The sequence below is a fragment of the Erinaceus europaeus genome, chromosome 11 (genome assembly GCF_950295315.1).
Source record: "Erinaceus europaeus chromosome 11, mEriEur2.1, whole genome shotgun sequence".
Lineage (NCBI taxonomy): Eukaryota > Metazoa > Chordata > Mammalia > Eulipotyphla > Erinaceidae > Erinaceus > Erinaceus europaeus.
Genome location: NC_080172.1, coordinates 71,317,379 through 71,333,159, shown reverse-complemented (window position 1 = coordinate 71,333,159; position 15,781 = coordinate 71,317,379). Strand labels below are relative to the sequence as shown.

The window sequence follows — 15,781 nt, the reverse complement described above, 5'->3', positions numbered from 1 at the left end:
CATGAACAGAGCTCGTGGTGGCGAGACAGTATGATTCTTTATTGATCAGACAGCCAAGACTTTTAAAGGGCAGACCCAGAAATGGCAAGTCGGAAACATAAATGGCTAGGAAGGGGTGGAGAAAGGCAAAAGAGGGCTAGAAAGATAGGAACTTCCTTAGCAACTGTTGCAAGGGTTTTAACTGGTAGGATTAATAATACCCTGCAGGAAGGGTAGAAAGAAGATAGATCAAAGGAATGGAATCGGTGGGGATCTTTCAGGCAAAACAATGATTATGTAGCTAAGTCTGATAAGACGAGAGGATGGATGTCCCCTCAAGTCAAGCCCTGCCAAGCTCAACCAAATCCTCACAATTTTCCGACACTTATGGATACATACATGTACACCTGTACCCAGTACCCTAAACCCTATATCTAGTATCTGTTATTTAGTTAAGTGATGTGCTGTCTAATATGGATATAGGTAGTCCCATATGTTAGGAAAGATCTCCTTAGATTTGAAGAGTTTTGAGGTTGACTTCTTAGGCTCGGTTTCTCTGGTTACAGTCCACAGTAAGAATTCAGTTGCAACATGATGTGAAGTGGCAGCACCAGTAGTGATTTGGTTGAAGTCAGCAGAGGTAGTATAGGTGGTAAGGAATCATAGAGAAGAATATCAAGAAGTATGGGCATAGTTCTAGAGGTACCAGGACTCGGCTAACTCCGTATCTTAATACCAAGGATATCAGCAGATGAAATCCATGGATGATGGAAGAATATTTTGGTATCTTTCTCATTGTACCTCTCTTTCTCTTTCTATCCCCTAGACCTTACTAGTTTTTTTTCCACTATATAAACTGGCCTATTAAGACATTTCATCAGGCCTCACTAGAGTTCATTATCTAACTTGAAGTTCTGTTCCTACCCACTGCTTTAGTCAAATCAAATAACTATTTTATATTACTTATTTTTTCCTTTTAAAATATTTTATTTATTTATTGGATAGAGGCAGATAAATCAAGAGGGAAGAGGGAGATGGAGTGACAGAAAGACAGCTACAACACTGCTTCCCTGCTCAGGAGGCTTCCCTCCTGCAGGTGGGACTAGGAGTTTGAATCGGGGTCCTTGTTCATGGTAACTTGTATACTCAACCAAGTGCACTATGCCTAGCTCTAGTAACTCTGTTTTTATTGAGCCCAGTTCTATCATCTTAGTTTTGCTTCTGTGAGTCTTTGTAACCATCAGCTCAATTTCATATCCTCAAGTCCATTTTTTAAAAAAATTATCTTTATATATTTATTGGATAGATATAGCCAGAAATCAAGAGAAAGAAGGGGAACTGGAGAGGGAAAGAAACAGAGAGACGAGACACCTGCAACACTGCTTCACCACACGCAAAGTTTTCCCTCTACATTTGGGGAGCAGGGGCTTGAACATGAGTCCTTGCACATTGTAGCATATGTGCTCAACCAGGTGCACCACCATCTGCCCTCTTCAAGTCCATATTTTATCAGTTCTGCTCAAAGTTTCAAGGATGCTTTTATATCATGTGGTATTTCTTCAAAGTCTGTAGGTGTTTTTACTTGACAAACTTATTTTTTAATTTTTTATTATCTTTACTTATTGGATAAAGATAGCCATAAGTTGAGAGGGAAGGGGTGAGAGAGAGGGAAAGAGACAGAGAGACCCTGAAACACTGCTTTAACCTTGTGAAGCTTTCCCCCTCCAGGTAGGGACCGGGGACTCAAACTTGGGTCCTTATGCACTATAAAATATGCTCAACCAGGTATGCTACTGCCCAGCCCGACAAACTTCTAAATTATACTTTATTGTGATAATTATAGGTCTACTGCTCATACACACATTACAAAGATGAATTATTTTTAAAATTTTTATTACTTTTATTTTTTTGCCAACAGGATTATTGCTGAGGCTTGATACTTGCACAACAAGTCTACTATGCTTGGTGGCTGTTTTTTTCCCTTTCCTTCTCTCTCTCCTTTCTTTTTTAATTGATAGAGACTTAGAGAAATAGGGGAGTAGCAGGAAAAAGAGGGAGGGAGAAAAAGATACACCTTCAACACTGTTCCATTGCTTATGAAGCTTAGCTTAGCCAATACAGTGGGGGTTGGGGAGGGGAGACTGGGTGCTTGAATCTGGATACTTGCACATGGTAATGTATGTACTCTACAGAGTGCTTCACTGTCCAGTCCCTGATATAAGCTTTATATAGTAATTGCCATTATTGTTGCATTCTTTTTATGAATGCTCTTCACTATTTTAATGTAGTCAATTGAATTAACAATAGTCATTTTAGACTGTTACTTTTTAAAATTGAAATAAAAGTGGTAAATATTCAATATTTTTTTAAAATATTCAATATTTTTTAAAAAGTGGTAAGTATTCAATATATATTTATTTTCAAGGTATATGTAAGTTTAAGTTTAATGCCCAGTTATTACAATTTTGGTATGTCTTATATAGCTTATGATTGATAAATATGTGCAGAATGATTTTAAGTTCTAACATTGAATGCCTATTTACACACCAAGCATATCCTAATTTTCTATATATGGCATTGCATTTCACCAGTTAACAAAAAAGGAAAACCCTAGAGGGCCAGGTGGTAGCACAGCGGGTTAAGCACTAAGGATCCCGGTTAGAGCTCCTGGCTCCCCATCTGCAGGGGGGGGTCGCTTCACAAGCGGTAAAGCAGTTCTGCAGGTGTCTTTCTCTCTCCTTCTCTGTCTTCCCCTCCTCTCTTGATTTCTCTCTGTCCTATCCAACAACAACAACAACAATAACAACAATAACAATAAAGGTAACAAAAATGGGAAAAATGGCCTCCCGGAGCAGTGGATTTGTAGTGCAAGCACCAAGTCCAGGGTTATCCTGGAGGCAAAACAAAACAAAATAAAAAAAAAAAGGAAAACCCTGTGAGAAGTAGATTGTTTCATTTGTGAAACATTCAGAATTACAAAAAATGTCTATAATTGTGAAAGCTGAAGTCTTCATTTATGTCTTGTCTTCAAACTTATTCCTTCTTATGGTCAATGTGTTAGCTGATAAATGAATGATTAGAATAACATCTATGAGAATGAATTTCCAGAGACTACCCTGCTACATCTCTTGGTCTACTGTGCATTTTAGGGCGACCCTAAAAATGACTCGTGGATCTTTGCCTTGGCTGTGCTTCTGTGCAGCTGCTTTGTCTACAACAGCATGGGCACCATCAACCACCAGGCTCTGGAACAACTGCAGTATCCTTCCAGGAACCAAACTTTCAGGTTTCGTTGAATTTCGGGAGTAGATTCTCTCTTTATGTGCCACTGAACTATCTTTGCTCTAACGTTGGGGACATAAGGAAAAAGTATATTTGTAATTTTAAATCAGAGAAATTAGGGGGGTTGTGTATAGGAAATATCTTTTCCTAAACCTAATTCTAGTTATGTGACAGAGCTCACAGAACTCATCAGGTCAAAGTCCTCCCCAAATCCTGATGAAGAAGAAGATTCCACAGAGTTTGTGAGCTTCTTTCCAGACTTCATCTGGACTGTCAGGGATTTCACCCTGGAGCTGAAGTTAAATGGATGCATGGTCACAGAAGATGAGTACTTGGAGAATGCCTTAAAACTGATTCCAGGTATCATTGCCTGGGAAGAGGAGAGTTCAACAGAGGATGGGAGCTAGCATCTATAATCTCTAGGACTGTGTTTCCATTTGAGACAAGATGGAAGTCTGTAGAAACAGTGATTGAAAAATGAGTTGAAAAGCTGTAGGGAATTATTTTTACTTTAAAGAAATAAAACATAAATGTTGTTGTGCGCAGGCCACAGAGAAGAGAGAGAGGAGGGGTCCAGAGCGAAGAGGAAACACAAATCTTTATTTGCGCTGGCACCTCAGAGTTGGGTGCTAGAGAAGCAGGTTGGGCCACGTGGAGGTAGCAAAAATGGCTGCCTCACGCAGTAACCTTTCCTGCGTCTGAACACCGGAGTAAAGCGCTGACAAGAGAGTGAGGTGCGGAAGAAGAAAGGCTTTTATAGGAGCAGCTTTCATGAGAATGGGAAGGGGGAGGAGTAACCATAGCACTCTAGGATAGGATAATAATTCTCGTGAGAATGGGAGGGGGGAGGAGTAACCAAAGCACTCCAAATATCGCGGGGATATAGACAATGCCCTGAGGACACAACATGGCTGAACAGGCACTCCAAGAATGTCCCAACTCTAGCGAGAACTAGCAGTAGCCTGAGGGGACAACATGGCAGATGTGACTGCATTGGCACAATTTCCCAGCACATAAATTTACTGAGTAAATTTATTCAAAACCCTTTCATTACCTACACAGCTAGAAACTCCACAACCAAATTAGAATAGATTCTGAAATTCTGTAAAGGCAAGACATTGTATTCTCTACTTTGAATTTTGTTTTTATGTACTGAATAAAGTAAAACATACCACATAGCTGAATACATGAAATTATAATGAGAAGTCAATCTAATGAAAAGAAAGAAAAATAACCCGTCTTACATATATTTCATTTACAAATTGACAACATATTTAATTAAACCAGTGGGGATGCATGCCTTTTAATTTCAGACCTTTTCAATATTTCTGATAAGTAGAATTCATTCTACTGGTAATATCATCACTTTCTCTTTATAGTTGTGAATGCAAGAGAGAGGCGAGAATAGATGGTCACCCACCATTTTATGTAATAAATGAATCCAGAACCTCACTCATGCTAAACATGTGCCATCTTGATTTTCACACATCTATCCTTATTTAAATACTAATAGTTGAAATAACCTTGATTTACTAGATTATAATGGTTTCAGAAGTAGAATTTCTCCTGTTTATAAAATGTGTTAGCATACATCTCCCCTCACCAATATCTCTCCACCAAAATTTATTGAACTTCCTCCATGCTAGCAACCCATTCTCCCACCCACAACTATCATTGATAACCTTAGTCTTAGAGTTCAACACCAAAAACTTTGTCTTTATTTCACTTTTCTTGTGCATTTGTTTTGTTTCTTTATCTCCTTCTTTTGAGACAATGCATTCAATATTTTCCTTTTATAAAAGTTCCTGGGAGTCAGGCGGTGGCACAGTGGGTTAAGCGCAGGTGGCGCAAAGCACAAGGACCGGCAGAAGGATCCCGGTTTGAACCCCGGCTCCCCACCTGCAGGGGAGTCGCTTCACAGGCGGTGAAGCAGGTCTGCAGGTGTCTGTCTTTCTCTCTTCCTCTCTGTCTTCCCCTCCTCTCTCCATTTCTCTCTGTCCTATCCAACAACGTTGACAACAACAATAATAACTACAACAATAAAACAACAAGGGCAACAAAAGGGAATAAATAAATAAAATAAAAATTTTTTTTTTAAAAAGTTCCTTTAGTTTATCTTTTTTTTTCTTTAGTCTATCTTGTGGAATATTTTAGTGAAGCTGAATTCCTTCAAAAATTTTCCTTAAAATATCTGAAAAACATTTCATTGTTTCTCCAGATTTGATTGATAACCCATTGCTAGGTAAAGATCTTTTCCATTCAGATATTGACTATATCCTGCCAGTCTTTTCTGATATTTAGAATTTCTATTGAAAAATAATCTGGTAGTCTTCAGGGAGTTCCATTATGGGTGATTCAATGCCTTTTTGTTATTTTATGTAATATTCTCTCATCTTTTATCATTGCCATTTGAATTATCATGTGCCTTAGTGAACTTAGATTTGAATTTATTTATTTAGGGTACTTATATATTACTAGATATGAGTATGGCCAGCAAGGAGTGCTGTGAGAATAGGGAGACTGTGGCTACCAAGAAGGCAGATGAATGGAATCCACAGATATCCTCATGAGTTAGGGAATCTGAGGAAGCAAGGTTGTTTTTGTTGTGGGTAGCACAGCAGAGAGCACTGGTTGAGGCGTCAGAAATTTTCCCAAAGATCTGGTCTGAGGGTCATTACTTTGAAGAATGAAATGAATGGGTAAAGAAATACTGAAAGCTGTTGTGAATGAATAAGCACAGAAGATGGCAATGATACAAAATTCCCAGTCATAAAATCCCCTAGTCACCTTGTCCCAAGACAATTCCTATTGTAATCTGTTTTTCCTCTATTTCTTAGGCAAAAACCCCAAAATCCAAATATCTAATCAACCGAGAGAGTGCATCAGGCATTTCTTTCCAAAAAGGAAGTGTTTTGTTTTTGATCGACCAACACATGATAAAGAACTTCTAGCCCATATCGAGAAGGTGTCTGAGGACCAATTGGATCCTACATTCCTGAAACAAACAAACAAATTCTGTTCTTTTGTCTTCAATAATGCAAGAACCAAGACACTCCGGGAAGGAATAATGGTCACTGGGAATCGTAAGTCTCCTTTTCACATGATTGCTGGACCTATCATTATTATGCTACTGCTAAAAGTAATGTGTGTTTGTAATAATTATTGCACATTTTCAGGCTGAAAAATCACTTTCCAAAATTAAAAAAAAAAAAAAAACTTTCCACTGGTATCTTTGGATTTCACGCATCCAAAATTTCAATAATGATAAAACAAACAAACAAAAAAAATCACAAATAGGTATATCTGATTTATCTCATCCCATTTGTCTACATTTATTCCATATATTTGCTTTTAGGGGGTTTTGGGGGTTTTTTTAGAAAAATTTCTTCTTTTTGTTACATACAAAGAATTTTTGGTGAAGGCATCTATTTACTTTTTACCCTATAACTTAAAGCACTGTAGAAATGAGGATTCAGTAGGAAAATTAAGTTGGTGATAGTAAAAAGAGGTGTGTGTGTGCATGTGAAAGAGACTTTAGAGATGTAGTCTCAGATTCTTGGATCCTACTGAATGATGACTCAATGTTTATGTACTGAATTTCATGCCTAACGAAGGTTTGAGTACTCTGGTGGTGACCTATGTGGATGCTATCAACAGTGGATCAGTTCCTTGTTTGGAGAATGCAGTGGCAACATTGGCCCAGATTGAGAACGCAGCTGCCGTGCAGAAGGCAGCTGACCACTACAGTGAACAAATGGCTCAGCAAGTGAAGTTCCCCACAGATACACTCCAGGAGTTTCTAGATGTGCATGCAGCCTGTGAGAAGGAAGCTATTACAGTCTTCATGCAGCAGTCCTTCAAGGATGCAAATCAGGAGTTCCAGAAGAATCTTGTGGTATTTGCCCTACTATTGTCCTTTGCAACCTTTATTCTTGAAGTGCCTTTATTGATTCCATGACTGATACCTTCCTTACTCAAGGTTACAGTAATAGAGATTCTTCCAGGTAAAGAGTTTCAGAGCAACATATTCCTTTTTACCCCTTCTAAGCAGCAGGCACTTTATCCTATAGTATCTCCGATCTTCCAATCAAAATCAGTAGAGATCCTTCTGAGGTGAATGCTTTGATAAACTCTAGGGCTGCCAGAATATCCCCAAATCATCACTGAGCTGGATGGTTTTTTTGTTTTGTTTTGTTTTGTTTTTCCTTCTGAAAACATACTCTTATTCCTAGGAACTAAAATTTTTCTTTATAGATTCTCATTCTAAGGAATTCTATCACTGCATCATTAAAAATAGAGTGCTACATCCAAGACATACCACAAAAATTAGATAATACAGCAATAACTAATGTCCAGGAAAGGTTTTTTTTTTTTTTTTTTTAACTATCACGGTCTTTTGGGGAGTTTTCAGGGTTGCCTGAAAACTATGCTCTGTCATTCTTCTTTTTATTGCAAGCTCATGTACAGCAGAAATCTTTTCTTATGAGGACCACATTTAGACTGATCTTTCTACCAGATTTTATCTCCTCTGTTTCTTTCTTCTGATTACATCCCTCCATATTTCCTTTGCAGGAAATCATAAAAGTTAAGAAGGAAGACTTCTTGCTTCAGAATGAACAGATATCTGTTAAATATTGCCAGGCTAAACTTGACGAGCTTTCAAAGACCTTAATGGAAAGTGTTTCAGCAGGAATATTCTCTGTGCCTGGAGGGCATAAGCTCTATAGGGAAGAAAAAGAAAGGATTGAGCAGAACTATAATGAACTGTCTAGAAAAGGACTGAAGGTGAGAAACAATACAATTCACAGAATGGAATCAAGAGGTGTCCTGAAAATTTGAGAACACAGCACTAATTGTGCATAATAAGAGAACATGGGATATCATGACATCTTTAAGTCTTAATGTTCTTCATTTGTTACCTATTCCTGGGAATCATGGAAATACCCACTCCCTTAAAAATAGGTATGAATTTTTGAAAACCATGAGACAGAAGAGAAATTAATACATCAGCCATCATGAACTTTAATGTGTTAAGTGTTAACAATTTGTAAGTTAGTGCCAAGGTTTTCATACTTTAACCTGATCAAAGGTGGTAGAAGAACTCAAATACACAGACCATTATATCAGAAAGATAATACTTAAGAACCTGTGAGGGGCTGGGTGATGGCACACCTGGTTAAACGCACATGTTACAGTGCAGAAGGACCCAGGTTCGAGCCCCCGGTCCCCACCTGCAGGGAGAAAGCTTTGCAAGTGGTGAAGCAGTGCTGCAGGTGTCTCTCAGTCTCTGCCTATCACACCCTTCCCTCTAGATTTCTGGCTGTCTCTATCCAATAAATAAAATAAAAATAATTAAAAAATTAAAAAAAGAAACTGTGAAAGTGGGTCTCATAAATAATCATAACAGACAATAAATATGTGATAAAAACAATGTGATAAACATTACCCATTATTGTCTATAGGTGTGATATAAGCTATCTCAGAATCTTAAAATCAATATTTTACCACATTAAGAAATACGTTGCTCAAATTTTTTTAATTTCTTTATTGGGGAATTAATGTTTTACATTTGACAGTAAATACAATAGTTTATACATGCATAACATTTCTCAGTATCCCATATAACAATAGAGCCCCCACTAGGTCCTCTGTCATCCTTCTTGGACCTGTATTCTCCACCCCCCACACAACGCAGAGTCTTTTACTTTGGTGCAATACACCAATTCCATTTCAGGTTCTACTTGTGTCTGTTCTTCTGATCTTGTTTTTCAACTTCTGCCTGAGAATGAGATCAATCCTATATTCATCCTTCTGTTTCTGACTTATTTCACTTGACATGAATTTTTCAAGGTCCATCCAAGATGGGCTGAAAACAGTGAAGTCACCATTTTTTATAGCTGAGTAGTATTCCATAGTGTATATATACTGCAACTTGTTCAGCCACTCATCTGTTGTTGAACACCCTAAGAGCTTGGGCTCTTTGTACTTAGTAAAAAGTTATAAACATGAAGCAAAACTTTCATGTGATTAGGGAGATAGTGCCTTGGTCATACAACATGTTTGCATCCCTAAGACCCCAAAGGTCTTAGATTCAATCCCTTATACCATCATATGCCAGAGTTGAGCAATGCTCTAGCCTCTCTGTCTCTTTATCTCCCCCTGTCTCATTCTGCATCTCTCTCTTTCTCAAGAGAATAAATAAATCTGTTTTAAACATTTAACAAATGTTTATGGGCAGATGGCTGGGAAGGTGACTCAATGGGTATAGTGCATGCATTGTAAACGTTTGGCCCTGGGTCCCAACCCACACATAGCCAGACACGTACTCTGGTTTATTTCTCTTATTGTCTCTCTAAATTAATAAATGAGTAGATCTCTTTTTTTTTTGGCCTCCAGGGTTATTGCTGGGGCTCAGGGCCTACACCATGAATTCACTGCTTCTGGAGGCCTTTTTTTCCCCCTTTTGTTGCCCTTGTTGTTGTAGCTTTGTTTTGGTTATTGTTGTTGTTGATGTTGTTCATTGTTGGATAGGAGAGAGAGAAATGGAGAGGAGGGGAAGACAGAGACCTGCTTCACCACCTGTAAAGCGAATCCCTTGCAGGTGGAGAGTCGGGGGTTCAAACCAGGATCCTTAGGCGGTACTTGTGCTTTGTACCACGTGTGCTTAACCCACTACACTACTGCCCAACACCCAAGTAAATCTTTTAAAAATATTTTAATTTGATATATTCCCATTGGTTTATTTTTTATCTTAATCTTCCTTACAATTAGATTTGTATCATTGAAGATGGTTATAAAATTTAGATGGAAAAGTATGCTGCCAATATTATCCCCTGAATATTTGGTAGTTTCTGGTCTAACATCTAAGCCCTTAATCCATTTGGAGTTTACTTTTGCATGTGGTGAAATGCAGTGGTTCAGTTTCATTTTCCACATATTTCAACTCAACTTCCCCAAAACCATTTATTGAAGAGACTATCCTTTCACCATTTAATAGTTTGGGAACTGTTGTCAAAATCTAGATATTCATAGGTGTGGAAGCTTATTTCAGGGCTTTCAATTCTATTCCACTGGCCAGTGTGTCTACTTTTGTTCCAGTACCAGACAGCTTTGATTACAATGGTCTTGTAATGTAATTTTTTTTATTTAAGAAAGGAGACAGTAAAAAAAATGTAGGATAGGAGGGGTACAACTCCACACAATTCCCACCACCAGACCTCCATATCCCATCCCCTCCCCTGATAGCTTTCCCATTTTCTATCCCTCTGGGAGGGATAGACCCAGGGTTTTTGTGGGTTGCTGAGGGGGGAAGGTCTGGCTTCTGTACTTGCTTCCCCCCTGAAAATGGGCATTGACTGGTCGATCCATACTCCCAGTCTGCCTCTCTCTTTCCCTAGTAGGGTGGGTCTCTGGGAAAGGGGAGCTCCAGGACACACTGGTGGGGTTGTCAGTCCAGGGAAGTCTGGTCGGCATCATGCTGGCTGAAAAGAGAGTTAACGTACAAAGCCAAACAAATTGTTGAACAATCATGGACCTAAAGGCTGGAGTAGTGCAGATGGAGTGTTGGGGGGTACTCACTGCAGACTCTTGTGTACTTCTGCTTTCAGGTATATATTTTGCCCTAGTTTATGGACATGTGTGAACATAAGCTCTATCTCAGGGGACCTGGTCTATATCTAGGTTTGGGGACTTTATTGGGGGAGTGGACCACCTGGAATGGAATTAGAGAATACTATGAAAGGAAAGGTCTCACCCAAGTGATGAAGCTGAAGGGTTGTCATTCCACAACTGAAGTCTCTGAACACAGTCTGAAGTGAAGCATACTGGGGTGGCACTCATTGCGTTGATTAGGCTGTGATACGCAGATGCAATATTATTTGATTTGGATTGAGAGAAGCATGCAGGAAAGTGGGCCCTACCCTAAGGTTCCAGGACTGGGGGAAATATAGGCTCTATTGTGAAAATGTGAGGTTCCTGATGTCTTAGGGTTCAAGAAGACAATGGATAGTTATTGTTATCATCACATTATTTGGTAATTGGGTTAACTGAAAAGTCCCTTTGTTAGGGTTTGCTGTATAATACCCAGCAGCTAGTATATAGCTGTGCCACCGGTTGCTTCTGTTCTACCTGGTCTAGACTTTTGAGAGAGTCAGCATATCACATACTCAGCCTATGTATTAAAAAGACTCAGTCTGTGTTTTAAAAAGTTTGAGACATACAATCAATTTTTCCCTTCTCATATTAATTAAATAGTGGTTTATATGACTACACTTTAATAGGAGTGTTCATAAACACCATTCCTACCACCAAAAGACTGTGTACCATCCCACCCACCCCCAACCATCCCAGGAAGCCGAATGTCTACCCTCCCCATCACCACAGGGTTTTTACTTTGGTGCCCTACTCTCGATTTAGTCAGATCCTGCTTCTAGTTTCCCTTTCTGTTCTTCTTTCTCAACTTCTGTTGATGAGTGGGATCATCCCATACTCATCTTTATCTTTCTGACTTAGCTCACTTAACACAATTCGTTCTAACTCCGCCCAAGATGGGTCACATAAGGTGGGTTCATTTTTCTTAATAGCTGCATAATATTCCATTGTGTCTATATACCACAGCTTTCTCAGCCACTCATCTGTTGTTGGGCACCTGGGTTGCTTCCAGATTTTAACTATTATGAATTGTGCTGCTATGAACATAGGTGTACACATACTTTTGGGATTGGGCATTATGGAATCCTTGGAATATATCCCCAGGAAAGGAATTACTGGGTCATATGGAAGGTTTATGTCTAGCCTTCTGAGAGTTCTCCAGACTGCTCTCCACAGAGGCTGGACTAATTTACATTCCCACCAGCAGTGTACAAGGATTCCTCTGTCCCCACAGCTTCTCCAGCATTTGTTGCTGCTGTCCTTTTTAATGTATGCCATTCTCACAGGAGTGAGGTGATATCTCAATGTTGTCTTTATTTGCATTTCTCTGACAATCAGCGACCTGGAGCAGTTTTTCATGTTATGTTTGTTAGCCTTTTGGATCTCCTCTGAAGTGTATGTCTTGTTCATATCCTCTGCCCATTTTTGGATGGGGTCATTTGCTTTTCTGGTGCTAAGTTTGCTGAATTCTTTGTATATTTTGGTGATTAGTCTCTTGTCTGATGTTTGGCATGTGAAGATCTTCTCCCATTCTGTGAGGGGTCTCTTTGTTTGTGTGATAGTTTCTTTGGCTGTGCAGAAGCTTTTCAATTTGATGTAGTCCCATTGGTTTGTTTCTGCTTTAGTCTTCCTTGCAATTGAGTTTGTTTCATCAAAGATGTCCTTGAGGTTTAGGTGGGAAAGTGTTTCACCAATGTTTTCCTCTAAGTATTTGATAGTTTCCGGTCTGACATCCAGGTCTTTGATCCATTTGGAGTTGATTTTTGTTTCTGGTGAGATAAGGTGGTTCAATTTCATTTTTCTGCATGTTATAACCCAGTTTTCCCAGCACCATTTATTGAAGAGAGCCTCCTTTTTCCATTTAATACTTTGGGCCCTCTTATCAAAGATTAGATGTCCATAGGTGTGGGGGTTTAGTTCTGGGCTTTCAATTCTGTTCCACTGGTCTGTGTGCCTATTTTTGTTCCAGTACCAGGCTGTTTTGATGATGATGCCCTTATAATATAGTTTGACATCTGGGAATATGATGCCTCCATTTCTGTTTCTTTTCCTCAAGATGGTTTTGGCGATTCTAAGTGTTTTCTGGTTCCAGATAAATGACTGAAGTTTTTGTTCTATTCTCTTAAAGAAGCTTGGTGGAACTTTGATGGGTATCGCATTAAATTTGTTTATGGCTCTGGGGAGAATATTCATTTTGATGATATTTATTCTTCCAATCCATGAGCATGGGATGTCTTTCCATTTCTTGGTATCAGTAAGCCAGAAAGAGAAAGACCAATATGTGATAATTTCATTCATAGTGAGAAGTTGAGAAATAAGAACAGAAAGGGGAAACACAAAGCAGAACTTGGACTGGGTTTGGTGTATTGCAGCAAAGTAAAGGACTCTGCAGTGGTGGTGGTGGGGTGGTGTGTGTGTGTTTGTGGGGGGTGTTAAGATCCTGGTACACAATGATGGAGGAAGACTAAGGTGGGTGATGAGAGTGTAACTATATTTACTATTGACTGTCAACCACTAATCCTCTCCCAAAAATTTTAAAAATATTTTTAAAGTTTCATAAATAATCTTTATATAACATCATTAATGTTATTTAAATTCTTTGCTCCTTTTCCTTTTCTTAGGCAACTGAAGTCCTCCAGAGCTTCCTGGCATCACAAGTAACTATAGAGAAATCCATCTTGCAGTCAGACAAGGCCCTCACAGATAGAGAGAAGGCCATAGAAGGTATGGGGGAGTTTACAAATAGGTAGTGGGCTCTTAAAAATGTTCTCTGATACAATGGGCAATAAGACCTTTTTGAACAAAGAGTTTTCTCTCTTAGCAAAATAGACTCGGTTAAATCTGAAAACTTGGGTGGATAGCATAATGGTTATGCAAAGAGACTCTCATGCCTGAGGCTTCCTCACCATCTGCAAGAGCTGAGCAGTACTCTTCTTAAAGGGAAAAAGTCTGTACCTGAAAACATTAAGGAGAGTTGTGTTTGTGTTTCAACCAAACAAACTCTTTCTAATCACATTCTGAAATGTACTTTTGTGTGGACATGAAAGAGGTGTGCATTCAGACACTTTTCACCTATCATTCAAATTTACTTAGGTCTCAGCTCAGGAGAGTAGAGATGATTTCTTACTCACTTGTTTTCTTTCTCTAAAACATTTTTGGGGCAGAGGAGCGGGCAAAGAAGAAAGCTATTGAAAAGGAACAAGAGCTACTAAGACAGAAAATGCAGGAACAACAGCAGGAGATGGAAGCACAAAAGAGGAGTCTTCAGGAACATATAGTCCAACTGGAAGAGAAGATGAAGACAGAGAGAGAAAAACTTCTGCAAGAACAAGAGATGATGTTGGAGCATAAACTAAAGGTAAATCTCACTGTGGTCTCAATAATGTGTAATTTTCCTTGTTTATCTCAGAAGAGATGTGTTAGCGAGTGAAATCAAACCACCATCCACTGCAAGGAAGCAAAAGATGTTTATTAACGAATTGCAATCCGGGCCGAGATGGTGACTGGTGTTAGTATACCAAGCTCGACCCTGAACAAAGCTCAAACCATACAATTTATAGGAATTCAGACTACACTCAGGGAGGGGGAACACATCACCTTATCTGCCTATATCCAATCATTTCAAACTTAGCAAAAGCCTGATCCATTTAGAGCAAAGCATGGGCTATTTCTAAACATCACACCAGACCAATAGGTCATTGCCAAAGTGGGGGTCACCACATCCTTTAGTTCTTTGTTGGGACCACCGACCATCTGTTTGCAATCTATCAGGCCATCATTTGTCAGGCCATTTTTAACTGTCTGGTAACAGTATTCTGTTGCAGAGGTCATGAGGAGTCCTGCTTGCTGCAGGGTCTGTCAAAATAATTGATGGCCTCTCAGGTTCTGTCGAGGGGAAAAGGGCAAGGAATTTTCCACCTCACTGGTCAGGAAGGCAAAAAGCAACTATATTTAAACTATTCTTAAAACTCAAACTTAAAAAGCAACTATAACTATTTTAGAGTTACTGCCTCTAACATTCCCCACTAGTCTTAGCTGGGAATCAAATCCTTGATTCATCTTCTTCTTCTTCTTCTGAGCTATATTGCTCCTCGACATACTGAGACTCCAGGAGCATAACCTTCTCAGTTCTCCTTTTAATCAAGGAGATCAAAGACCTCCATAGACAAGGCCCCAGGGTAAGAAGTAGAAGTAGGGTGATCAGAGGCCCTGCCAGGGAACTAATTAGTGTTTTTAACCAAGAGGGCCAAGAAAATAGGTTTGCGAACCAGCTGTCCTCGCTCAGGTCCCTTAGACGGTTATCTCTATCTTCTATTCTTTTCTTGACCTCACTTAAAGTTTTCTTCACCATTCCGGAGTGGTTGGCATAAAAGCAACAGGCCTCATTCAGGGCCACACATAACCCACCCTGTTTCATGAATAACAAATCAAGTCCCCTACGATTTTGCAGGACCACCTCGGCCAACGAAGATAGGGACCCTTCGAGAGATTCAATAGTGCCCTCTAGTGTGGCCATATCTTGATTGATCTGCTGATCTAATTGTACTAGAGTAGTCTCCTTAGCTAGGGCTGCAGCTCCCATTGCCGCTGTCCCTGCTATGGCTGTCCCCACGAGTATAGGAACTACTATCGGGACGCGTTTCCATCTTATTGGTCCGAGGTAGTCTGTTCCTTGCCGTTCAAGGTGAGCCCACCCTTCTTCGCCATGGGAATAGTATACATGGGGCAGGATATGGGCCAAAACACAGAGGTCCTCTTTGGTCATTCCGTAGGGGGTGATGCAGGGGGTCATGCCCGAAGTACAGGCCCACCAAGTCCCCTCAGGGGCTTTGAGGAGGGTCGCCCACTCTTGAGTCTTACTAACTTTAAT

At 39.6% G+C, this 15,781-nt stretch overlaps 1 protein-coding gene across 3 annotated transcripts in view; it reads left to right on the top strand.

Annotated features, from left to right (window-relative positions):
- Positions 1–15,781, top strand: part of LOC103114943 (guanylate-binding protein 6-like) — a 39,527-nt gene that overhangs the window by 12,529 nt on the left and 11,217 nt on the right. For all 3 annotated transcript variants that reach the window (XM_060202022.1, XM_016188848.2, XM_060202021.1), the window contains 7 exons: positions 3,129–3,238; positions 3,425–3,621; positions 6,099–6,344; positions 6,876–7,156; positions 7,834–8,046; positions 13,533–13,635; positions 14,076–14,269. In XM_060202022.1, coding sequence (XP_060058005.1) covers positions 3,129–3,238; positions 3,425–3,621; positions 6,099–6,344; positions 6,876–7,156; positions 7,834–8,046; positions 13,533–13,635; positions 14,076–14,269 — 1,344 coding nt within the window. The remainder of the gene's footprint in view (positions 1–3,128; positions 3,239–3,424; positions 3,622–6,098; positions 6,345–6,875; positions 7,157–7,833; positions 8,047–13,532; positions 13,636–14,075; positions 14,270–15,781) is intronic.